General features: G+C 39.5%; 1 protein-coding gene across 1 annotated transcript; it reads left to right on the forward strand.

The window, feature by feature from the left end:
* The first annotated feature begins 1,782 nt into the window (after nucleotides 1–1,782).
* Smpdl3a (sphingomyelin phosphodiesterase, acid-like 3A) lies at nucleotides 1,783–24,758 on the forward strand. The gene is made up of 8 exons (NM_001005539.1): nucleotides 1,783–1,899; nucleotides 14,735–14,948; nucleotides 16,229–16,373; nucleotides 17,039–17,135; nucleotides 20,968–21,137; nucleotides 21,503–21,683; nucleotides 23,528–23,652; nucleotides 24,147–24,758. Exons 1-8 carry the CDS (start codon nucleotides 1,797–1,799, stop codon nucleotides 24,447–24,449), a joined length of 1,338 nt encoding a protein of 445 aa, NP_001005539.1. The 5' UTR covers nucleotides 1,783–1,796; the 3' UTR covers nucleotides 24,450–24,758.
* Nucleotides 24,759–25,909: the final 1,151 nt, after the last annotated feature.

Below are 25,909 nucleotides of genomic sequence, written 5' to 3' on the forward strand. Positions count from 1 at the left end.
AATCTACTTCTGTCGATACCAAGGGAGATACCAGAATGTGGTTTTTCTCTTTAAAATACTTGCTCTCAATAAGCTTAAGTAAGTCCTGAACACTTGAAGATAGTTCCAGCCAGCTAGAATAAAGACTTTCAATCAGCTCTCAGCTGTGTCTGAATGGTCGTCTCTGGTTGACTCAACATAATGACGAGCAAAAATTGCTAGCCCGATCGTTAGTTCACTTCCTTCTAAAATGTTCAAACTCATGTTCTCTGGCTGGTCAGTTGCTCTCCATTTCAAGCTCACCCCCATTTTCCAGCTTCACTTTGCCTGTACTCTTTAGATGGTAGACTGAGAAATTACAGAAGTAGACTTGGCTGCTGCTGGGAAGCACGTGTTTTTTTTTTTTTTTTTTTTTTTTTTGCGTGGTTCTTGAACTGCTTTGAATCACACCAACGATGTAGCAATACTTGGAGGAGTTCTAGCAGGATCTGAAAGGAAACTTAATGTTCATTAAACAAAAACCTTTTCATAAGATATAATAATTAAATTATGCAGATATAACACACATTTTCCCTCCGATGGGGAAATAAATATGTTTGTAAAATATATTGGTAAAGTAACCTGAAGAAAATACAAAAATAATGTGTCCTAAACCAAAATATGTGTGATCCTAGGCTGGGAACACAGATTCCAGTTTCTCTAAATGATTATTTTGGCATGGAATAGGTTATAGAAACTTACAGTTACAGAACAAAGAAAGTAATAATACGTTTACCAACTATATTCCTGTTAGAAAGAATATAAATCTAAGTAGGTAAAATCATAAGGTTTTAATGTGTAGTATTCTTAACTTTAGGCTTGGAGGAATAGAAAAACAAATAAATCTTACTGCTAGAGATACTTTAATAATCATGAGGATGGTATTCTAGATACACAAATTAAGGCGATTGAATATTAAAGAGGCCCCGGTATCCCAAGACAATGTGGGTCTTCACCTAAAGCATAGTATTTTTGCAGGATCTTTTAACACAGCACAGCTTCTTTAAAACAGTACAGTTCCCACCATTAATGAGGTCAGCATCTTTCAAAGAAACCCCACGTTTTATAAATCAAAACGATTGGCTTTATTTTAAAGAGAGCACATTCTCATAGATGCCAAGAGAAAGAACAAAGAAAGAAAGAATACATATTAAACACAATCTGTGGACTTTGTCTTCTTTTGCCAATATAGTTTACAAAACTTCATTTGGAGTACAAAATCAACAGTCTGTATTTACCAGGTATGTTGCATGAGGACGTGCCTTAACTCAGTAGTGGGAAGGAAAAAGTTCAGCTTGGGGAATCTGGGACATAGTTTGCCAACTCTACCTATCCATCTGAGTACTGTGAAGCCACACACTGCCAGTCCAGCTAATCCTTACGTTGATCAACCCTGGCCTGAGGCTTGGAAGTTTACATTTCTGTCATGAATCCCCTGGTAGTGCAGATAATTGAGGAAATCCAAACCCATTCTGGTACTCAAATGTCTTGACCACACTTCAGGGTTTCCCTGCCGGTTCTGTCAGGTTGGCACTCCTGACAGGTACGGGGTTGGAGCAAGAACATTCTTTCCTACTGACCTAAGAAATAAGGAAGCATATTAAAATAAAGTAGAGCCTAGAAGGTCAGGCGAACTCTTGCTCAGGGGAATCTGATATTACACGTGATCTGCTGGGCGGCAACCCCAGGAAAGGATCTGGCCTCCTCTCCACCCCCAGGGCCTGCGGGGGCCCAGCAGCACCCTAGCTCAGGCCTAGCCTCATAGGGCAGTGTCCTCCATGGCGTTGCCGGGCAACTTCCTCTGCTGCCTGCTGGTTGCCTGGCTCTGCGATCCGGGGCTCGGGGTGCCCTTGGCGCCCGCGTATGGCGCCCCAGCTGTGGGTGAGTGGATCGATTGCACGGGACGGTGGAGGGGGTCGGCGAAGTCGCGAGGGTGCGTGGGCAGCTGGGCACAGGACGCGGCCACGCTGGTGTCTGTGGCCCAAGGCCAGACAGCAAGGTCACTGGGTCTAAGCCACGGAGGGGGTGCACCCTAGGCTCCAGTATCAAGCCGCCTGCTGGGCGTTTGTTTACATCCCGGGTCTGGGTTGTCCCCGGGTGAGGAAAGTCTGAAGTTGTTGTCTGGTGGGAAAGAAAGCTCGGAATTGGCTATGCGCACTTCCCTGAGTCACCTAGTGTGCCCAGAGCAGAGGAGGACCTAAGGGTCACCACACCTGAGTGTAGTTTCAGTCCTATTCCGAGCGTCCTGTTCTGTTCTGCTCAGTGACGTTGGAGCCTTTTTCTGCCTCTTCAGGTCTCCGGAGATCTTGTCTCTTCCATACTTCCATACAGCCTGTGAGCCCTTCTCTACCCCTTGGTACACTTGGGTCCTTGCCGTGTGAACAGTTCTGTTGAACACTAAGCCGGCTGCCTATTACTCTGTTTTTGTAATCATGGCCTGCCCCACCCCCACCCCTGTCCTCTCTTAGTTCCTTCAGTCCCCTTCTCCCCCCAACATCCCCAGGCAGTAGCAGCTTCCTAACTTGGTTAAAAGACAAAAAAAAAAAAAAAGCGGGGTTGGGGTGGGGGATCTAGATTGGTGGAAATGGGTCCCTGGGGACAGTTTAACACTCTTAATTTCTCTCAAGTTAGAAAACCCCTTTCCAGACTGAATGTTTAGTAAGACTGTACAGTTGTCTTGTGGGTTTTAAAATTTAAAGTGACGCTCCCTCTCCCCCATCTCCCTATATAAAAATAATTGCTCTAGTTGGGGGGTTCTGTTTTGACTTGGGGAGATACCTGTTTTTGAGACTTTAAGCTGAGCTCAGAACTGAAACCCTTCTGCCATCTGTCTTCTTTCGACACCTGCCTCTGATCTGCATAGAACTTCTCTGGATGGGGGTCCAGGGAATCCCTTTTCTTTGCTTATGAGTGAAGTGCACCCGACTTAGCTATCAAGCTTTTGCAAGCCACAACTGTATGTCTGGTTTGTCAATTCTGGCAAATAACACTTGTACCAGAAATTGCCCCTAGAATGTGTATTTACACTGCTCCCTTGTGTTTTTACATTGCAGGAATTGTGCTCCTTAAATTTGTGACTGCTAGGATTTTGACCTGGAAATGTCTCAGGCTGCACCCCAGGCAAATTCGCTTTTGGTTTTAATGACTTAATTTGTTTATAGAGTTCATGAAACTTTGCTGGGGATCATGTGAATCTCCTGATATCTTCCTGTTTTGGTAGGGGAAGGGAGAGAGACTAATCAGATGTGTGGACTCTGGTTTCACATTGCATGGACTGTTTTACATGGTTTCCATTTGATGACCTCTCACCCTCTGGCCCCCTTTGCACTTCCCTCCACAACTTCCACCAAGCCTGGCCTAACTGTGTTTAAATTCCCAGTCCTAGTTTTCCCCCAAGCCAAGTAAGTCCTTGTGGCTAGAGGACAACAACCCTGGTGTTGTTCACCTGGGTATGTTTGGCTTCATTTTAAAATGATTTAGTAGGCTGTCACCTGCTGGTGTATTTAGCACATAGCAACCAACAATTATAAACCAATACCTACTTAAACAATTGCATATAATTGTGGTTCATTGAGTTTGCTGGGACAAATTATTAAACATTCTTTGAAGTTTTTTCCTTAAATTTTTGAGTATGTCTTTTTATTGGATTTTTTTTATTTACATTTCAAATGTTATCCCCTTTCTTGAGTATCTCTTTAAATAAATTTGAGTACTTCTGTAGACATGTTGGGACACACCTATCTTGAGAAATCTTTGGAAAGTTTACCTGGAGAATAAGAAAGCAATTTTGGTAAAGAACTCTGAGCTTTGAACCAGAAAATTTGGATTTCAGTGTGCTATTGACTGTGTCACAGACCTGATTGGTGACCTTACAAACCCACATATACACAGACACACAGACACACACAGACACACAGTCACACACACACACAAACACACTCAAACACACACACACACACACACACACACACTCAAACACACACAATTTTATTAGGATGTACAACCTCCAGAAGTTCTGACTCATTTAGAGCCAGCCTTTAGTGAATCTAATTACCCCCTTATTTGTCTATCCAGCAATGTGGTGTGGTAGAAATAACACTTTGGCATCTGGAAAAACAGGTTCTAGCTCAGCTTTCATTGCTTGGTTGAATGATCTAGAGGGAATCCTGAAACTTGCCTTTGCCTAATTGCCATTAATTATAAAATTCAAGAATCTTTGTTAAAGACCCACTCCGTCAGACATATTCCTGCTCTTGGAGCTCTGTGAACCAGGTACTGAATTATCAGAGGGATGTGCTCTAAATCCATTTCAAGTTTTGGATTATGAAAATTTAATCCATTCATAATCTCATTTACCCTAATCCTCAACGTGTTATTATCTACTTTGGTACAAGGCATTGTACAGTGATTAAAGGCAACAATGGGTTCTGAAGTGTGATCCCTGAACCAGTGTCAGCCCTTTCTTTAGGACACATGACTTGGGTTTAACCTCTGTGTGCTCCATTTTTCTGTTTGTTTTGTTGGACAACAATGAGGAAAAGCTTATGAAATAGTTCTAAACATGTCATAAGTACTAGATGATATGGAACGGTTACATGCAAATGGGAAAGTTCTATGTCAGGTTGCAGGTTTTATAAAACAATGATAGTAAAACTAACATGTAACTTATTCAGTGCCATGTGCTTTCTAAGGGCTTAAAAAAATCTTTTAATGGCATCTTAAATGTTGCCATGACTATTCCCATCTGACAGATGAAACAGGCCAAGACGTACAGACAAATTAATTACTGGGTACTAGTCACTTATGTTGGAAGTCAGGCTCTCTGATTCTAACACCAATCTGTTGTCTGTATAGTTACTGTATATTTACAGTCTGCAAATAATACAAGCATAGGTTGACACAAAACCGAGATGTAGTCTATATAACCCATGGAATAGCAACCTGCACGATAATTCCAATCTAACTGCTTTCTCTGCTTTGGGTGCTAGATAGAGTGGATCTGAACTCAAGATAAAGTTTAGGGCATTTTCTGCTTTGTAAAATGAAAGAAATTATTCTTGGCTGATATTTTCAAATAGTGATTAAGTACTGATAGTTGACCACATATACAAGTTTACATCAATTTTCATCCGGATTTCATGTCTTCTACATTTTACATGTAAATCTTTGTTATAAAATTATGACGGTGCTGGCAAGAAATGACCACCAAAATGATAACTTATCTTTGTTACTTAGCAAGTTCACTGTAGTTTTAATTTTATTTCTGAGGCTATAATCAAATGTTTTTTTTTTTTCTTTTTTTCGGAGCTGGGGACCGAACCCAGGGCCTTGTGCTTGCTAGGCAAGTGCTCTACCACTGAGCTTAATCCCCAACCCTCTATAATCAAATGTTTATCTCAAACATTTATATATGTTATATCAAATGTTTATTATTGCTGGTGAGAGACCAAATCTTTTGGATTCAGACTCCATCTTAGAGAACTGGACCTAAGATTAAAAACTCAACTAACAGACTAGTACCTAACACCGGTTTCCAGGTTATTCCCCAACAATTCTATACCTCCAGGTTACAAGTCTGCCTCTGAAACAACCACCAATCAGGAAAGAAGCAAAAGTTAACTTTATGGTTTGGCTCCCAACACCAGCCAATTATTTTAAAGGCCACAATGACTCCTCAATCAGATGTGTACCAGGCTCCTTTCTTGCCTCCATAAATAGTTGCCTAATACTAGGCTCAGGCTCTAACATCCTGCTGTGTCAGGGTTGTTTGGGAGCCCAGGCTTTTAAGCTTGAATAAAGAGACCCTAATGTGATTGCATCAGAATCGGCTCCTTGGTGATCTTTTAGGGTTCAGGAACATTTCCTGGCACAAGAGTTGCAAAGTCTGAGCAGGAGTGTAAAACATCTAGTCAGCACCCACAATCTAGAGCACAGAGAGAATAAAGAATGCATGCTTGCTTGTGTTCAGTCCTCTCTAACTGTACACAATCCAGGATCACCTGTCTGGGTGTTCTCCACTGTGGGATGAGTCTTTTGTGAATAGAACAACAGTAACTTATGCTTTAAGATCAAGAATTGACAAATGGGACATCATAAAATTGCAAAGCTTCTGTAAGGCTTTGTCATTAGGACAAAATGGCAACCAAAAGATTGGGAAAAGATCTTTACAAATCCTACATAAACTGTGGGCTAATATCTAAAATATACAAAGAACTCAAGAAGTTAGACTCCAGAGAATCAAATAACCCTATTAAAATTGTGGTACAAAGCTAAACAAAGAATTTGCAGCTGAGGACTATTGAATGGATGAGAAGTACCTAAAGAAATGTTCAACATCTTTAGTCACCAGGGAAATGCAAATCAAAACAACCCTGAGATTCCACCTCACACCAGTAAGAATGTCTAAGATCAAAAGTTCAGGTGACAACCAATGCTGGCAAGGATGTGGATAAAGAGAAACACTCCTTCATTGTTGGTGGGATTGTAAGCTGGTACAACTACTCTGAAAATCAGTCTGTAGATTCCACTCCTGGGCATATATCCAAATGATGCTCCAACATATAACAAGGACACGTGCTCCACTATGTTCATAGCAGCCTTATTTATAATAGCCAGAAGCTGGAAAGAACCCATATGTCCTTCAACAGAGGAATGGATACAGAAAATGTGGTACATCTACACAATGGATTACTACTCAGCTATCAAAAACAATGACTTCATGAAATTCATTGACAAATGGATGGAAGTAGAAAATATCCTGAGTGAGGTAACCCAATCACAAAAACAAACAAACAATCAACGATAACAAGAGCAAAAATAACTACACACTGTATGCACTCACTGATAAGTGGATATTAGCCCAAAGCTTGAATTACCGAAGACACAATCCACAGACTACCTGAAACTCAGGAAGAAGGACAACCAAAGTGCAGGTGCTTCAGTCCTTCTTAAAAGGGGGAATAAAAATATTCATAGGAGGAAATATGAAGACAAAGTTTGGAGCAGAGACTGAAGCAATGACCATTCAGAGCCTGGCCCACCTGTGGATCTAGCCCATATATATACAGCCATCAAACCTAGAAAATATTGATAAAATCAAAGAGTGCATGTTGACAGGAGCCTGATGAAGCTGTCTGAGCCTGATGTAGCCTCAACCACAGAATGACAAAGAGGTGAATGCTAGCAGCCAACTGAGAGCAGGGTTCCCATTGGAGGAGTTAGAGAAAGGTTTGAAGGGGCAGAAGGGGCTTGCAATTGCATAAGAACAAAAATACCAACCAATTAAAGCTCCCAGGGATTAAACCACTACTTAGAGTACACATGGAGAGTCCCATGGCTCCAGCTGCGTATTTATCAGAGTATGGCCTTGTTGGTCACCAATGGGAGAAGAAGCCCTTGGTCATGCTAAGGCTGGACGCCCCCCCAACCCCCCACAGTGTAGGGGAATGTCGGGGCAGGAAGGGTGTATGGTTGGGGAGGGGAAACACCTGCATAGAAGAAGGGGGAGGGAGGATGGGGTAGGGGGCTTATGTATGGGGAAACTGGGAAAGGGAATAATATTTGAAATGTAAATAAAGATGTATCTAATAAAAAATAGAAATACAGCTATAAAAAAGGAAAACTGCATATTCATTTTCTTTATATGCAAATTATATATGGAAACTTGAGAGTTCTTCAACATATGGGTTCCCTTATATATAAGATCATATAAGCTGCAAATCTCACCAACTTCCTTACTTGACCCAGTGTATTAGTTGCTATGACAAAATACCATGACCAAGCTGCCTTCTTGAAGGAAGAGTTTATTTATTTATTTTTATTTGGCCTTATATTTCTGGGAGAGGTGGGTGCGGCACAGGGGGCTGCAACGGGAAGCTCAGTGATCACGTTTTCAAACACATATGCAAGTCAGTGAGAGGTTGGGGCTAAGCACTGTCAAAACACTTTACACTGTGACACAGTTCTTGCACCAAGCTCCACCTCCTGAAGGTTTCTTGATTTCCCCACCAACTGGGGAGTAAATATTCAAATACCTGAGCTATGAGGGATATTTTTTCATTCAAATCATACCCAGCATTAGTTTCTCTACTCTAAACTCAAAACAACTATATTTATACATAGTGTAAAGAATAATTAATGTAATTAAATTACATATTATATATTAATTTATATATTAAGTTAATGTTAATCATAAACATATAATGTAATTATATAATATTAGCATTAATTATAATTAATAGAATTAAATTACTATATATAATATAATTAATATATAATATAAATGTAATTAGTTAATGATAGTAATAAATAATATGAATGGAAGTGAAATAAAATATGAAAATATAAAACAAATATATATAAACATATATGAACACATATTTATTTATATATATTCAAATATATAAATTTCTGAATAACACACCTATCATAATACACTGACTCATTGTGAAAGAAACAATTTGTTCTAATAATTCTTTCAATGCAGTAATATTTCTTAATGATTCCCAAGTAGAATTGCTGTCAAATAAATTTGGCTTTTTCTTGAGCCTAACAGGAAGATTCTCTTTGAAGAACTGCTTCCCACAATATTAACAATGAGTACATGTGTATGACGGTCATACCTCTGATTAATTAGCTTTTTGGAATATCTCAGAGATCCCATGTATGTCAGGAACATTAAGGATCTATGTTTTTTTCTTTTAACACTAAGAGAAAGCATATAAAAATTAACTGAGGCAAATATTTTCTGATTCTGTAAGTCACTGTTTTTCTTCAAGAGTAAAGCCAATAATTTGCCGAATCTCTAATTGTGCAAGAAGATCTGCTATTGAGATACAATATTAAATGTCCTCATTGCCCTCTCAGAAAGGTGGCCCCCACCTTATTGCTATGCAGCCTAATTGTCCCACGTGCGACCTCGCCAGCAAGAAAACACACGGGGACATACGAATCCTTGCAGCAGCCAAACTTTTATTAAATCTTAAAGAGAACCCCGCGCGCCCGCATGGCGCGGCTTATATACACCCTAGCGCGGCACATCCACACCTGATTGGTCGCTCACCCATGATCTCATAAGGCATGCCCCGGAGTGGGCAAAGACTTGGCACGAAGGCACTCTTGCACATGCGCACACAGTTAACTTCCTGAAAGGAAGTTGGCTGGCGCAGCGGAGGCCAGCGCCATCTTGTAATGGCGGGAGCTATCCTGGCCTTCCACGTAGGGTGCAGTGGAAGCTAGCGCCATCTTGTGGTGGCAGCAGCCCTCTACATCTCCCCCTTATTATTTATATTTTATAACAAATCATTTATTTTATAACAAATCATGATCACCCTATCGCGTGCAATGAGGAAACCTCAGCGATGTGGAAGGGCTGATCAAAGGATCATTGAGTCTCTCTCATCCCAGTGCAATGGATCCACAGATCCATGGGGTGCAAGAGCAGAGAACTCAGATACCGAGAGAGAGTCTCTCTCATCCCAGTGCAATGGATCCACAGATCCATGGGGTGCAAGAGCAGAGAACTCAGATACCGACTAATTCCTGAGCATAGATAACCAAATTCCAGGGGAGGCCCCTAGTACAATGGCCACAAGTGCTTGAGTAATAACGGCCTTGTCACGTTTCTGTTGAGATCTGAGTTTGCAAACCAACCATAGCATGAACACTAATCCACAGCATAGGGCTGCACCAAACAGAGCCACTCCCGATAAGTAGCGGGCACCTCATCTGGTTCACCTCAGCTGCTACCACCAAGGGCCGTAGTCAAGCCGCTCCTATAATAGAATTTAGAATTCCCAATTGTTAGTAACTACTCCAGAAAGTTTACCCACTGTGCTTGTCTAACAATATGTTGGGGGAGGATAACTCCAGACTCTACAGACACAATGTCTGCAGCAGTAATGGCTGCTACAATAGCAGTGAAAGTGTCAAGGTCTTTTCCAGGACAGTTCAGGATCTCTGGAACAACCAGCAGGCAATGGAACCATTTCTGAGATCTGTACAACCAGGGCAGAGTTCCCCAATCCACAGCAGCTTTATGCAGGTGGCATTCCTGTGAAGCTACAGTCTGTAAAATGACCAGTTAAGGCAGCAAGAGTCACCAGGGAATGAAGGGGGCAGCAACGGCTGGAGTCCAGTCTTCTCCAGAAAGGAGCAGTGCACAGAGGGTCAGAGAGCGGGCCATAGTGGGACGGGACACACGCAGCGGTAACACTGAATGCAGCAGCGGCAAAATCTCTGCGATGACAAAGGATGAAGGGGAATCTTTCATCTTCCTCTCAGGGCAGAGGGATGACTCCAGGGACCCGAACCACGAGAGCTGAATCTTCATGTAACCAGGATCAGCAAGTCTCAGCAACCACTCAGGCAGCTGGCACACTCTTGTAGCATCCTGTAGAAAAAACACAAACATTCCCTCTTCCCCATATAAAATATCTGGACAGGATCATGCCAATATGTGGATCTTTCTATTTCACCTAGGCAGAAGTATGCCTAGTTGTAGGGTGCCATAAACTTTGGCATCCAAATTTTAAAATTGAAATAAAGGGAGCATTATTTAGCATACAGGGATAACTCCCCCTTTTTATTTATAAAGATATAGTAAAGATATTACTTTTTAAGGTAAGTCCTCGAGGATTACATTGAGGACACTGAGCACTTGTATTTATAAATTGACTTGTATACCAAATTATTGTCTCCAGCATTATTGTTTTGGATATATAAAGAATGAGATTTTTTGACTAATTGTTCCTATGTTAGGCCTATAATCTGTCTGGTATCATTGTCCTCCCTTGCTAAGAGCCCAGGCAATCCAGTTTGAGTTCTTAAATGTCCTATAAAGGAACAGTACTTAGTGCTCTTAACCACTAAGCCATTTCTCTAGCACCTCACAAACTTTATTTACCTAAACATAAGCATTAATTAGAAATGTCAAATCTTGTAAATATTGTCCAATTTCAGTCTTACTAGAAATCCCTGAACTGGCAGGGTGAGGCTGGGAGTTGAAAGTAAGCAAATGGAGTCTTCCTCTTTTCATGAGGGTGTGTTATCAACTCCATTACCATTTTTAAAGAGCTGGGTCTATGGTTTTGTTTAGTTGTCTGAGCCAGAGCACTGAAAGGACAGTGAGTTGTCAGACAATTTACACTGAAATCACTCACTGATTTTAAGTAGAAAACCTGTCTCTAATAAAGCATTAAGTAATTGAAATCAATTGTGAACCACAAGCCACACATTGGCTATCAGTATGTGAATTGAAAGCCTGATTTAAAAACAGTGGCTAAAGCACGGAATTTAATAATGTGTGTTGAAGCAATAGAAACTCAAGAGAATAAACAAGTGATCCAATCATACATGTAGCCTTTTCATTAGATGAACCACCTATAAATACACTAAGCGCATTTCCTTTGGGTTGTATGCACAAATATATAGGAAGTACAAAAGCATGTAAAGAGTAAAATTATCAATTTTGCCTGAAAAATTTGTATATGTAATAGGCCAAATATCAGTATTTTGTAATAACCAATTTAACTGTTGTTTGGAATAAGATATGTTTTATCAGGTTTCTTTTTAAAATACTTCCATGACTCTAGTCCACGACTCTGTATTAACACAGCTGAAGCTTATCTCCAATGTGTATAACAAAGACCTAAGTCCTCTAGTAGGGTGAGGTACTTAGCCAATTAACATATCCTTAGAAGCTTAAAATTAGCTTCAAACATTCTTTTCTGGAGTAGTGTAACAGCTACTCCCCAAATATTAAAGCTCATTTTGAGAGCAAAGGTTTGTATTAAAAATTTCCATATACATTGAAAGATTTAAGTTCTAACTTCTTACATTGAAGAAGCAACAAAATTACATAATATAAGGCTATTAGCCATTCTTAATGATATCACTCTATGGGCTCTCTAAAATTATAAGCAGGCTCACGAAATGAAAACTCAAAATCAATCCTCTAAATCTATCTTGAAATGGCAGTTGGAGTAAGTAAACTGACTGTAATGTTCTCACAAGTTCCATAACCTCATCAATCCTTCGTAAATCTTGTAACAATCTCTACCTGTTTGATTTTACCTGTTTGATTTTTTCTCAATTACAAATAAGTTTGAGTTAGTCAATGTAACACTGGCAATCCTTAATCAAATCCTTAAGTTCTCCTTGTAACACCAGAGCACAACCACAAGGTCACCTGAGTTCTGAGTACATGACTAGGCAGCTGTCCTTGGGGCAGTGGAATTAGCATTAAAATACAGATAGCCTCAGGGCAAACCACAACTAGGAAAGCAAAACTCAACCTCCAACAAACTATTACAAAGTTTGACTGCCAATTCCTATATATGAACGCACGATGGCGTAGTCTCTAGTAACTCAACAAAGAGACATTGTCCTAAATTCTTTTAGAAACCTGGTTTCTAGGATAAGAATTCCATAAAAATATTATCTCAATTTAGACCTGTTTCCCTGGGTTGGCTCATGCCACATGTTGTCTAGAAATGACTCCATCCAAATTACCAACTTTATGTCAACTTTCTGTTACCAATATTATACCTTTTAAACCATATCTAATAACTTGAAAGCCAATAGTCCATAACCAAGGCAAGTAGAGCATATTTACACATTTAAAACCAATCAGAAACAAATTGAAGTGGCTACACATATCTTTAATATTTAGACCAAACACCATTTTTACCTTTTTAGCTATGATTTTAAGAGAAGCACCTTGTCACCTGTTGAGTCAAATAATAAGTCAGGAATTTCTCTAAGAGAAACAGCTCTCAACTCTTGTACCAAAGAAGCTGAGAAGCTGCTGGCGCCTTTAAGATCAGCTCGTGCAGACGCTTAGCTTCTGGGCAGCTTCTCCAGCTGACCTATGTTCCTAGCTACAGGTGCAGGGCTCTAAAGGCCTGATTGAAACTGTTTTTTATTCATTTGTTCCTTTTTGAAACGAGTTAAAACCAAGTCAAGGTGTGAACGACCAGCAGATAAACTTTTTACCATTTTTTCTTTTGAACATGAAACATAAAACATTTAAACAACGAGAAGCAAGAACCACAGACATAAACTGACAGACATGGGGACATCCTGGTGCACCAGGGACAGACAATAGACAAAGAGGGAAAAAACCAGATGGTGTTCACGGTGACTATCCACTCGAGTGGAGTCGATATGGACGATGGATTGTCTCAATTCCTGGACTAGTCCATCAACGTGTTGAAACCCAATTCCTGTAAGATACTGAGATATATTATCTGAGCAGCACGACTGACATTCGCCAATGGTATGGAAGTGAAACACAGTCCTGAGTATTTCCACTCACAACCCAATTACATTAACTCCATCAAGCTGTGCATGGGCATTGAGATGTCCTTTTGTTTGATTCTCCAGAATAAATTTTCAGGCAGTCTGCCTCTATCAAGCCTAATCAGTATGACTCTGCAAAGCTTATAGAGCCTGATCACACCTTTTACAAGCACAAAGACAAAATTTTTCTCCCAAAATACTGTGTTCCTTTTATCTCCTTTATTTTCGTTTTTTCTTTAGAGACCTTTTCTCCCTCTGACATACTTTCTTGTTGCTCTGTAAGGACCCTCTGACCTGTCCTAGCGGCTGTAACGGCTTCCCACACAAAGAAAAAAATAAACAAAATTACCAGCCTTGTCCACGAAGGATCCATAACTTTCAGTTTCTTCACAGTTTTTGCAGGGGTCCCTCCCTCAGTAGCTGAGGTGGCCACTGTCCCCAGGGCATCCTTTCCCCGTACTATCACCTCTGACGGTGGTAAGACCGCAGAGGGGCCTGGTGCTTGAGATCGATCAGTATCATTTTTTCGTTGCAACCTTTCACTACGCTCCGTTTCTGACATGCTTTCCTGAATTTCGTCCAGGGCCTCTTGGCCTGTCACTATTATAGGACGAAAAATGTCTTTACCTAAGCAATCCTTAACCATCTGCCAAATTCCTACCGTTCCCGGCCTCAGACTACCATGTAATAGAGGCCTCAACAGCACCCTCAGCAGAAGGAGAAAAATACGATAGGTCAAGACCAAACAATTCGGAAATCATCATGACTCTCGGAGCTTACCTCAATTCCTGCCGCTTCTGGATTCTCTCCGCATACGGAGGACTCCCTCCTGGCGCCTGGTGATGGTGTGGCGTTTTTTATCCCGGGTTCTCGGCACCAAATGTCCTATGCGCGACCTCGCCAGCAAGAAAACACGTGGGGACATACGAATCCTTGTGGCAGCCAAACTTTTATTAAATCTTAAAGAGAGCCCCGCGCACCCGCATGGCGAGGCTTAAATACACCCTAGCGCGGCACATCCACACCTGATTGGTCGCTCACCCATGATCTCATAAGGCATGCCCCGGAGTGGGCAAAGACCTGGCAAGAAGGCACTCTTGCACATGCGCACACAGTTAACTTCCTGAAAGGAAGTCGGCTGGCGCGGCAGAGGCCAGCGCCATCTTGTGGTGGCAGCGGCCCTCTACACCTAATCTTTACTACAGGATTGGTGGAGTAGTCATGTTAACTCTGGGCTTGTTGTTTTCACACATGTAAGTCATATGTTCTTCTGCTATTTGAAATATCTTCATCCCACAGGAGAGAATCACACTTTACTTCATGGTGCAAGGAACACTGAAATTGTGCCAGGAGGCATGTAGGTGTCTTGGTCTTACTCTAAACACAAATTTATCAGTATTTCTTTTATAACCAACAGGGCAATTTTGGCACGTGACTGACTTACATCTAGACCCTACTTACCACATTACAGATGACCATACCAAAGTCTGTGCTTCATCTAAAGGTGCAAATGTCTCCAATCCCGGCCCTTTTGGAGATGTCCTGTGTGACTCTCCATATCAACTTATTTTATCAGCCTTTGATTTTATTAAGAATTCAGGACAAGAAGCATCTTTCATGATATGGACAGGGTAAGTACATAATAAACTCTTAATTATATAGTACTGACTTACAGTGTGGTAGTCTTCATGAGTGTACTAAATTTCATTATCAATTATGTGTTAAAACATGCTAGGTCTTCTTCACCAGTGTAAGACCCCCTGAATGAGTATTTGGACAGTAAAATTAGGACTCAGTCAGTTAAAAAAGAAAAAGAGGGGACATGAAATTGGGGCAACAAGGCAGTAGGTGTGAATCTGGGAGAAGTTAAGAGGGAGAATGAAAAGTGAATATAATCGAAGTAACCTGAAGCTATCAGAATTAATAAAATGTTTTGTAATACTACTAGGTCACATTAGTCAAAAAAATTCGTGATTAAAAACAATTTTAGAAATCCTGTGAGGCTTTTTTTGTAGTATAGACTTTATAAATATGTTCGTCATCACCAAGAGATGATTCCATAAATAACACACTTGCATCACTATCTTGTAATATTGGTTAATATGACAATAATTTTTGATTAAATAAGTAAGAACAAAATATAGTGATGGATGTTAACCTATGATAACCATTTTATGAATTTTCATTTTATAGATAACTAACTGTGGTAAGGACTATATTTCTCGTTTCTGAAATAATGATTGTTGTTTATCCTTATAAGGTGTTTACTGTGTATGGGAGTATTGTATTAATTTCTATTCTGAAACCTATTAATTTTTATATCTCTATATTAATTTATATATAATTATATAATACACATTACACATATAATTATATAATTAATATTACTACTATTAATTATTCATTATACTAATCTTTATATCTCTGAATTATTATTTCCATGTTAGAGGCAAGGAAGTGAGTCACGGAGATTCTAAACAACTTGTCTATAGTTACTTGTTGGTAAAACTGATATTTGAATCTATGCTTTTGGTCCTGTAATCTACATTTTGCAGATCATGTGGTGTTTCTCATAAATCTTCAGCCAGGCAGTGAAAAAGGCTGGAATTTCCTGTACTACTCCCTGCCCAACCCCCTTTTTAATAGAATTGTCACAGAAGAGCAGTTTATCTCGTTCCACTCCACTCTCTTTTGAGGTTGTGCTTTGCTCCGTAGTTAAAAATGATCTTGAAGTACTGGGCTCATACTATCCTTTGCTTCAGTCTACTGATCAACTGGGAATGTGAGTACAGCATTGCCATTGGCTACTCTGACTCTTTAATTTTAACTTGTGGACATGTACAGCGACAGCTACAGCAAGTTCTGCATACCTCTGGAGATTTTGTTCTTCACATTTCTGTCTCCTTTTCAGGGACAGCCCACCTCATGTCCCAGTACGTGAACTGTCCACAGGCTCTGTTATAGAGGTGATCACTAACATGACAGTGACTGTCCAGAACCTGTTTCCAAACCTCCAGGTTTTCCCTGCACTGGGCAATCATGACTACTGGCCACAGGTAAAACTGACCTCAGCTTCCAAAAGTGCTTAGATGATTTCCCTACTAGTAGTGTCAAAGTTATGACAGAGGTCACATATAAGAATGGGTCTCAAGGAAGCACACCTGAATCTTGAAGGAAATGTGCAGCTTTATAATAATATTCTAAATGGCTTTATTAAAATATTGAGTTGCTGAATTTTCTTCAGTCTTTCAGCATGCTACCCAAGTCTTGCCAGCTCAGGCTCAAACTTGCCTTCATTGTCTTTGGAATACAATTATTTTATCTCATCGTACATCTAAACCCTGGCCAGGCCCTAAGCATGAGCTTCTGTCTGCATATAGCACATACCTCTGTACTGCTGTGTTTGTGTCAGACCGATGGTTTTGCTTTAAGGTCGACTTGAAATTGTTGCTCAATTCTTATCTTAAATGCTGTCTTTGTTCCTCTCATGGCATGTTTTTGTTCTGTGCTCACACCTCTATGGTATCATTTGGCAACATGGCCTAACATTAGCCTATCGCATTTTGTCTTCTTTCCCCCCAGCTAGTTAAGAGTTCATTAAATACTAAGTTTACCCTTGTGCCTACAGAGGACTAACATAGTCAGCACTGAAGCAATATTTGCATTAATGAATCCAAATGTCTTTAGAATTTCAATTTAGGATTGTCTTCTTTGTGGTCAGGACCAGCTGCCAATAGCCACCAGTAAGGTCTACAGTGCTGTCAGTGACCTCTGGAAACCCTGGCTTGATGAAGAAGCTATTAGCACTTTAAGGAAAGGTTAGTGAGTTACTTTTGCTTCCCTTTTTATTACTTGTTTAGGCTTACATCTTCTACATTTGTTTGAGCCTTCCAGTTCTAGATAGTTTCTGAACCTACTTTGTGTGAATGAAAGTCAATCACAATGTGGTCTTAGGACAAGTGTGAACCTGTTTATCCTGTGAAGTCACTCTTTGTCTTCCTGTTCTATTCTCAACCAAGATATTCCACATGAAGACGAGACTGAATTTTGGTTGGGAATGTAAATTAAAGTGTATGATTGTATTTGGAAAATAGATTGAGAAGGAAAGCTTATGAAGGAACAGCTGGTAAAGTGAGAATAACTAAGGTTTTCATGCATGCCTTGAAATGTTCTGAAAAGTAACATGAAGAGTACAGAGCAAGTTCTTCCTTGGGCAGAATCTCCCTTCCCCTTCCTGTGGGCAGCTCCTGAGAGTGAAGCTACAAGGAGAGGACAGAAATTTAAGATGCCAGGAATGTGGACTATCACCCAAGGGAAGATGTGAATGCAAGCATAGCTAGCCTGGGCCTCATGTGACATGCAATCAGGAAGGCCATAGGGCTGCTCAATCGGAGCTGATATCCCACTGCCCAGCACAGGAGATGTCAGATATAGAGTTAGGATTTAGTATTTATCCTGCTGGGTATCCATCTTGCTTTTGTCTGAGCCTTTCTTCTTATTTGGCCATTCTTTCCTTTTGGAATAGTACTGCTTAGTAAGCATTCATCACTGTGATAAAATACCTGAGATAAATAACTTAAGGGAGAAAGATTCACTTAAAGAGTTTATACTTTCAAAGATCCATTGATTCATGGTCTTCTATCCAACATACTTTAGGCCCCTGTTAAAGCCAAAACATCATAGCAGATGTGCAAAAAATGATTACTAATATTCTCTATATAATAATTAATGATGGAAATTAATATGGCGGCAGTTATTCCTTAAATAGTTCCTCAAATAGTCACACCGAGACCTTTCAACATTTCAAGGCCTAGGCCTTTGCTAGGCAGACTCTCAAGGAGTCCATCTTAACCTAACCAAACCCCCTATACCATTCTGACAAGGCTAACTATACCTTACAGGCCCATATGTACACATTACCTCTGAGGTCTCCTGAAGAAATATTCTTTCTCTTTCTTCTTTCCAGGGTTTCTTTCTTCTTCCTAGAAGTCCTGACTATCTCTTTCTACTGCCCAACAACAGGCTTTAGCCTTTCATTGACCAATTAACTTGAAGACCAAGGTTTGCACAACAATAGCTGGTGTCTGTGGGGGATCTACTTGTCCTGTAGCAACCAGGTCTTGACATATAGTATTTAACATTTGAATACATAGGAGCACCAGACCAACCCACTAAATAGACAGGTTTGTTAGAGAATATATTCTTACCACCTGTCAGCCATAAAGGGGTGGTGGGGAGGTGTAAGAGAGCTAGAGAGGGAAGGAAGAAGGAAGGGAGGAAGGGAAAAAGAGAGCAAGAAAACCACAGGAGTCTATGTGAACAAGATATTCCATTTGAAGACATTCCTCTTATGTTCTACTGCCTGTAATTGGCTAGTCCCTACCTCCAATGGCTTACTTAATTTATCAATAGGTTGACTTTTATGTCCCCTTATGGTTTAATAGCCTCTGAATATGGGCATCATCTGAGACCAATACTTCAACACATAAGGGTCTTTGGGAACAATTTAAGTCTAAACTATAGCAGAATGTTTTACTTTGTGCCATTGTATGATGCAAATACTTAACTTAAAAATTTGTTTTCACTTCTTGGGAGGTAGATATAGGTAGACCTCTGGGTCTTTGTGATGAGTTAGCCTAGTTTGGTGAGGTCCAGGCCAATGAGAGTCCCTGTCTCAATAAACAAGATATATAGCATATATAGAGGCCTCTGGCCTCTACATGCACATCCATGTGCACACATGCACATGCACAACTATTACTGTGGGGAAAATTATAATATGCTATGACTATGGGGGGAAAATGCAAATTAAAGAAGCTGTAATCAGTCATGATTTAAATGATGGAAATAGATCCTTAGTGGGCACAGGACAGAAAAATCAAGCTCAAGATTAGAGTAGCTCACTGTGAATGGGACAAACCTTTTGGTGTTTGTCTCCACTGGTTCATGGGTGGGGTGGATTTGTGCTTTTACTGGGTGTCTGCAGCAAGATCCTGAGTATCTTCTTTCTATAGACTTTATAATCCACAATAACTGTCATCTTAAATTCTATCATTTAAAGCCAGGGCTTATTGCATAAGTTGTTATTTTTTAAAAATATTTTTGAGATTAAAATGTAATTTCATCATTTCTTCTTTCCCTTCTCCCCACCCCCAAGTCTCTCATGCATGTCTCCCTTCTGGGTCTTTCAATACACAGATTCTTTGTTGTTATGTATGTGAGTGGATGGATGAATGGACAGATGAATGGATGGATGGATGGATAGATGGTGATATAGCTCCCTAAAGACATAAATACAAGTTGCTTAGTCTGTATAAAGCTGCTTGTATATGCATGTTTCCAGGGCTGGGCATTTGATATTGGATGACCAGTTGGTGTGCTCTTGGTCTGGAGAAGACTATTTCTCCTCTTCTCATTATTCCTTTGTTTCCCTGTAGTTCTTTGTCTAAGGTTGATGTCGTGTGAGCTTTTCCCTATCCATGCCCACATGTCTATTTATGCTGTCCTTCAGTCAGGTTTAGGCAATCACGTTGGTGAGACTTCATGTGTGTAGCTTTTCTAATATTTCTCAGAGACACAATCTCACAGCAAAGTCCCCGACCCCCTGACTCTTTCAGTACTTTTTCCCTATTTCCCATAATGATCCCTGAGCCTTAGGTACGTGAGTTAGTGCTGTGGCGGAGTTCCATAGCTCTGAATTTTGATCAGTTGTAGTTTTATATAATATAATCGTTACTTTTAAAAATTCAGTTCCGTTGCCCACTGCCCTAATATTCATATTGCATGCAACTATTCTTTCCTCGTAATCTTACATATTGGTCCTGACATGTGATCAGGTTAATGTTAACTTAGATTCATTTTTTTTCATCTTTATTAACTTGAATATTTCTTATTTACATTTCGATTGTTATTCCCTTTCCCAGTTTCTGGGCCAACATCCTCCTAACCCCTCTCCCACCTCTATGGGTGTTCCCCTCCCCATACTCCCCCCACTACCGCCCTCCCCCCAACAATCCTGGTCACTGGGGGGTTCAGTCTTGGCAGGACCAAGGGCTTCCCCTTCCACTGGTGCTCTTACTAGGCTATTCATTGCTACCTATGAGGTTGGAGCCCAGGGTCAAAACAGCAATGGCTTATGCTCTAAGATCAAGAATCAACAAATGGGCTCTCATAAAACTGCAAAACTTCTGTAAGGCAAAGGACAGTGTTGTCAGGACAAAACGCCAACCAACAGATTGGGAAAAGATCTTTACCAATCCTACAACTGATAGAGGGCTTATATCCAAAATATACAAAGAACTCAAGAAGTTAGACTGCAGGGAGACAAATAACCCTATTAAAAAATGGGGATCAGAGCTAAACAAAGAATGCACAGCTGAGGAGTGCTGAATGGTTGAGAAACACCTAAAGAAATGGTCAACATCTTTAGTCATAAGGGAAATGCAAATCAAAACAACCCTGAGATTTCACCTCACACCAGTGAGAATGGTTAAGATCAAAAACTCAGGTGACAGCAAAAGTTAACTTAGATTCTTCCCCAAGCAACAAGAATACCAGGCTACACTGTTAACTTTAAGAATTCACTTTCCCAAGTGTCTGCATATGTGTAAGTTTGTGTTCCTAACGTGTATTTTACATTTGTTTTTACAGGTGGTTTTTACTCACAGAAAGTTGCAAGTAATCCAGACTTGAGGATCATTAGCCTAAACACAAACTTGTACTATGGCCCAAATATCATGACCCTGAACAAGACAGACCCAGCAAATCAGTTTGAATGGCTGGAAAATACACTCAACAGCTCTCTGCGAAATAAGGAGAAGGTAGATTCTATAGAACAGAATTCGCAACGGACTGGTGGAAAGCTAAATTCATTTCCTTAGCATGAGGCAGAATCAGGAATATAACAAAAGTTGTAAAAATGAAAGGTTTTTAAAAAGTTGACCAAAGTCAATATTCTTGTGCCTTCTAAGAGTACAGTATAAATGAGACAGGTGTCAAGAGAGATGTCAACCTTCATAGTTGCAGTCACAGCTTTTTCTTTTTCCTCAGAAAAAGGAAAGAGAGAATGTTTGCTTTCTAAATATTAGTTAATATAAGTTCCCTCATGGGTATCCAGCTATCATTTATTAGTAATGATAAATGTGCAAGTAAATTGTCCTGTGTCTCCTCCTATCTCCTTTTTCAGGTATACGTCATAGCACATGTGCCAGTGGGCTATCTCCCTTATGCAACCAAGACCCCAGCAATGAGGCAGTACTATAATGAGAAACTGGTTGATATTTTCAGAAGATACAGCTCCGTTATTGCCGGACAGTTCTATGGCCACACCCATAGAGACAGCCTTATGGTCCTTTCAGATAAAAACGGTAATGAATGTGGCCTGCATGCAGATCTCGGTCCCCCTTTCTAGAGCGCAACTGTGACTGCCTAGTGGGTTTACTGACCAAAACATTTAAAGCTTTGTTTAAAAGTGAAATCTGTTACCTTTTCTAATTTATCTTATATGGTCATTTGCTGAGTGCTCAAATCAGAGGATGGGGCATGTGCCTGGATTTCTTCAACATAAGCTTCAGTCAGCGGGGCAGGCACAGAACCCCGATACCCTCAGCTCGCTTCAAGTTCCTGTGAGACACTTGAGTGTGCAGAATTAATGTTTACTATGTACCTGCTAGATTCAAGTTTCCATCTATATGATTTCTTTTTTCTAAGAATTTAAAGTACACACCACAATTCGCTCAATGCTATAAAATACATTCAACATATTTGCAATTGCCCTTGATACTCACACTGAAAGGAAGGAAAACCAGAGGAAATGATAGCAAGAAATGAAAAGGGTTTGATTTTGTATAGACAAGAGGGAAACAAGTGTGTGCTCCTCAATATTTTGACAATTTTTTAAAAATAAACTGCCTACCCCAGTGATGGGTTAAAGGCCTGTGCCATGACCAACCCTAAAATCAGATATGTATTAGATATGTAAATATTTTTATTTTCACTTTTTGTTTTGAAATAGAGTTTTGCTGTATAACTCTGACTGTTCTGGAACTAATGATTATAACTATATTATAACTTTAGTATATAAATATATATTTATTATATTTAAACACAGCTTATATTATATATTATTACAACATAAACACTACATATTTATAAATAATATAATTTTAATATTTTTTATTAAATCAACAAAACATATTTATTACAATATAAATTTATATTTAGTAATATAAATATATTTATATGTTATATATTATATCAGTATAAATTATATAGTATATTTGTGTATTGTATAAATATATATTTATTGATATAATGTATAAATATTGTATATAAATATATTATAACTACGACTACTATTGTATAGATCAGGCTGGCCTCAAATTTACATGTACTTGACTCTGTCCTTCACATGCTGACATTAAAGGCTTGTGCCAGTTAAATTATTATATAATGATTGAAAGATTGTTTTGAGTAAGGTTAAAAAACAGACCAGGTTTGCTTTTTAGCTTTTGTGTGTGTGTGTGTGTGTGTATGTGTGTGTGTAAGTTATAGTACACTTGTTTTTTGTGAAAAAATGTTAAATATATATAAAAGTTGAGATTATGTCAACAGATCTTGGTTCTCTCATCATGTACATTGAACATTTATCATGATCTTACTGTACTGTTTCTTTCATCATGTCATTCTTTTTCAACAATGTATTTCTTTATTATCATCTGTCTACTCTCTATTATTTCCTTTTCACCACTATCATCTATTTGTCTGTCAGTCATCTGTCTGTCTTGTTATCAGTTTTAATGATCTACCTCTCATTTATTGGTTATATAGCTGTCATCTATCATCAAGTATCTAATCTATGTATAACTTATCTGTCATCTATTTGCAATCTATTTATCCGAAGTATTGAAAAGTGACTTTAAATACCATGTCAATAATTTCTCTGTATAACTCTATAGTCATTGTTAGGATTTATAGATAATTTATATAACTATAGTAACATTAATTTGCATAACAAAATCAGTAATAATTCTTTGATTTTGGTATTGAATACCCTTATTTTCTCAAAAGTAACATTATAGCTGCTTTGAGGCATGATTAATCAATGACCATAATATTTGTTTAAACCTAAGCTGTTTATATTTTTATGGTTAAATTAAATGTTATAGTATATACCTGATTTGTTGTTGTTGCTGTTGTTGTTGTTGTTTAGGTAATCCAATAAATTCTGTGTTTGTGGCACCTGCTGTTACACCAGTGAAAGGAGTTTTAGAAAAAGAGACCAACAATCCTGGCGTCCGTCTGTTTCAGTACAAGCCTGGTGATTACACACTGCTGGTAAGATGGGACAGTCGTTGATCCTACATGTGTATAATACACATGTCCTTGAAGTTTTCATTTATTTAGTAGAATGTTTCTCAGAAAGCCATGAGAGATGCACTTGATGTTAATACCTCACAGAGTCCTTATTTAAAGGTGGAGGACAACAGACATGGGTAGGTAGGTAAAGTTTGTGACATGTTACTGTCTCTTTAAGGGCTTTCCGACCTTTCTTGTTTGTTTTAAGACTGGGTCTCATGTAATGCAGTAATGCAGTCTGGCCTAAAACTTGATGCATTCTTGAGACCTGTGATCCTCTTGCTTTTTCCTACCAGGTGCTGGGATTGCAGATGCACATTCCTAAACCCAGGTTCATTGTGATTTTCTTTCGAAAGGACTTTAAGGGCACTTTGTGTTCAGAATGTCACAGAAAGCTTAATAAGACCTCTTCGTATGGTACCACAGTCTCTGTGTTGAAAAGTGAACTGTGTCTGTCACTGTCTTGACTCTAGGACATGTTGCAGTATTACTTGAACTTGACAGAAGCCAATCTAAAAGGAGAATCCAATTGGACCCTGGAGTACACCTTGACTCAGGCCTATGGTGTCGCAGACCTGCAGCCAAAGAGCTTACATGGATTAGCTCAGCAGCTTGCTACCATAGACAGCAAGCAGTTCCTGAAATACTACCATTATTTTTTTGTGAGTTATGACAGCAGCGCACCTTGTGATCAACGATGTAAGACCTTACAGATATGTGCAATTATGAATCTTGACCTTGTTTCCTATGAGGATTGCCTTAAACGACATTTATAAAGCATAGTCACTGGTATTCCAGTTGTGTTTGTAGGAAAAGCAGTCACATCATTGGTGCTCCTGTGATCAGCTTGTGGAATACTGAGGGCATTGGAAAAGTTACTTTCTGTGCTGTGTTACTTGTGACGTTCAGAGGCAGACACCAGTAACATTCAAAATTAATTTCACACGCTGTGTACCTTTAAACCGTTCATTAATGGAGTGGCATTTGGACATAAATATCTTGTCTTCCGACTTTATGTAATTATACCTAAAGTATATGCTTGTAAAACTTGCCATCTTTGCAATAAAGCAGGTGACTTCTCTGTGGAGGTCACAGAGTTCTGTTTGCTTTTGTTGTTTTTGTTGTTGCTGTCTTATGTTGTTGGGATTTTTTGAGACAGGATATCACTGTATACCTCATGTATGTATACATTTATGTATACATGCACAGGTGCTCATGTTGTTTAGGCCTGGAAGGCTCAGTTATAGATACTCTTGCCTCATCTTCTTAGGGGTGGCATTATAGTCATGAACTGCTATGCCTGTCAATACTTTAATGCTTCCTTTACTATTGGTACGATAATTTCACCTATGGTGTTTGTTTGTGTTTTTGTTTTTGAGATAGGGTTTCTTAATGTGGTATTGGCTGTCCTGGAACTTGGTCTGCAGACCACGCTGGCTGGATTCAGACTCAGAGAGATCCTGCCTCTGCCTCTCTGTGTCTGCCTCTGCCCCTGCAGTGCTGGGATTAGAGGAATGTGCCACCACTTCCTGGCTTCTTTTTGCCCTTTTAATTCCCTCTTGATAAAGTCTCATGTGTAAACACAACTTGAAATGTTTGTGTCACACATGTGACTTGAGACTAGCATTGTTTAAATGCACTATCTGCTCTTGGGAAAGCACAAAGGTTTCCTTAGGGACATCTCTGAGTCTCTAAAGCATCATAGGGATGTCCTGCCCAGCTTTCTTCCTTCTTTACTACTGATCTGTAAGGATGAGAATCCCATATGGTGTAATCATTACAAACTCATTAAAGATACTCCTCAATGATATTATATTTCAAATAATCCACTGTCAATTGTCAACTGTCCTGCATTCTTTGGGTGACTCATTTTACTAATGTGTATTTCACAAAAGGCAGAAGCTAGAACTTCAGTGAATTGTAGCAAAGATAAAGCAGCTAAAGCTGGGCCTCCTTGCCGAATAAAATATCAGGCTTGCTAATAGTGAGAACTGCCAATTCCATCCAAAAACAAAATTACGATGGGGGAGGCAACAGCCTCTTGTTCTTTAAGAACTGAGTCATGGTGAGTCACTTCATGGCTCAGTTCTCAATGCCAAGTTGAAGTCACGATTCTATAATACTTGGTAATTTGATTCTAGAGATATACTTAAACGTAAGCTCTCAAAAGTACATACTAAATGATACACTTAAATTCACAGAGTATCATTATGTAAAAATGTCAATAGAGCCAAAG

This window comes from Rattus norvegicus, chromosome 20, assembly GCF_036323735.1.
Source record: "Rattus norvegicus strain BN/NHsdMcwi chromosome 20, GRCr8, whole genome shotgun sequence".
NCBI classification, from domain to species: domain Eukaryota; kingdom Metazoa; phylum Chordata; class Mammalia; order Rodentia; family Muridae; genus Rattus; species Rattus norvegicus.

Excerpts from the sequence above, each read along its gene's own strand:
- Smpdl3a (NM_001005539.1), top strand. The coding sequence starts at position 1,797 with ATGGCGTTGCCGGGCAACTTCCTCTGCTGCCTGCTGGTTGCCTGGCTC. Across the intron at positions 1,900-14,734 it reads GTATGGCGCCCCAGCTGTGG|GGCAATTTTGGCACGTGACT; the intron begins GTGAGTGGATCG and ends TATAACCAACAG. Across the intron at positions 16,374-17,038 it reads ATCATGACTACTGGCCACAG|GACCAGCTGCCAATAGCCAC; the intron begins GTAAAACTGACC and ends CTTTGTGGTCAG.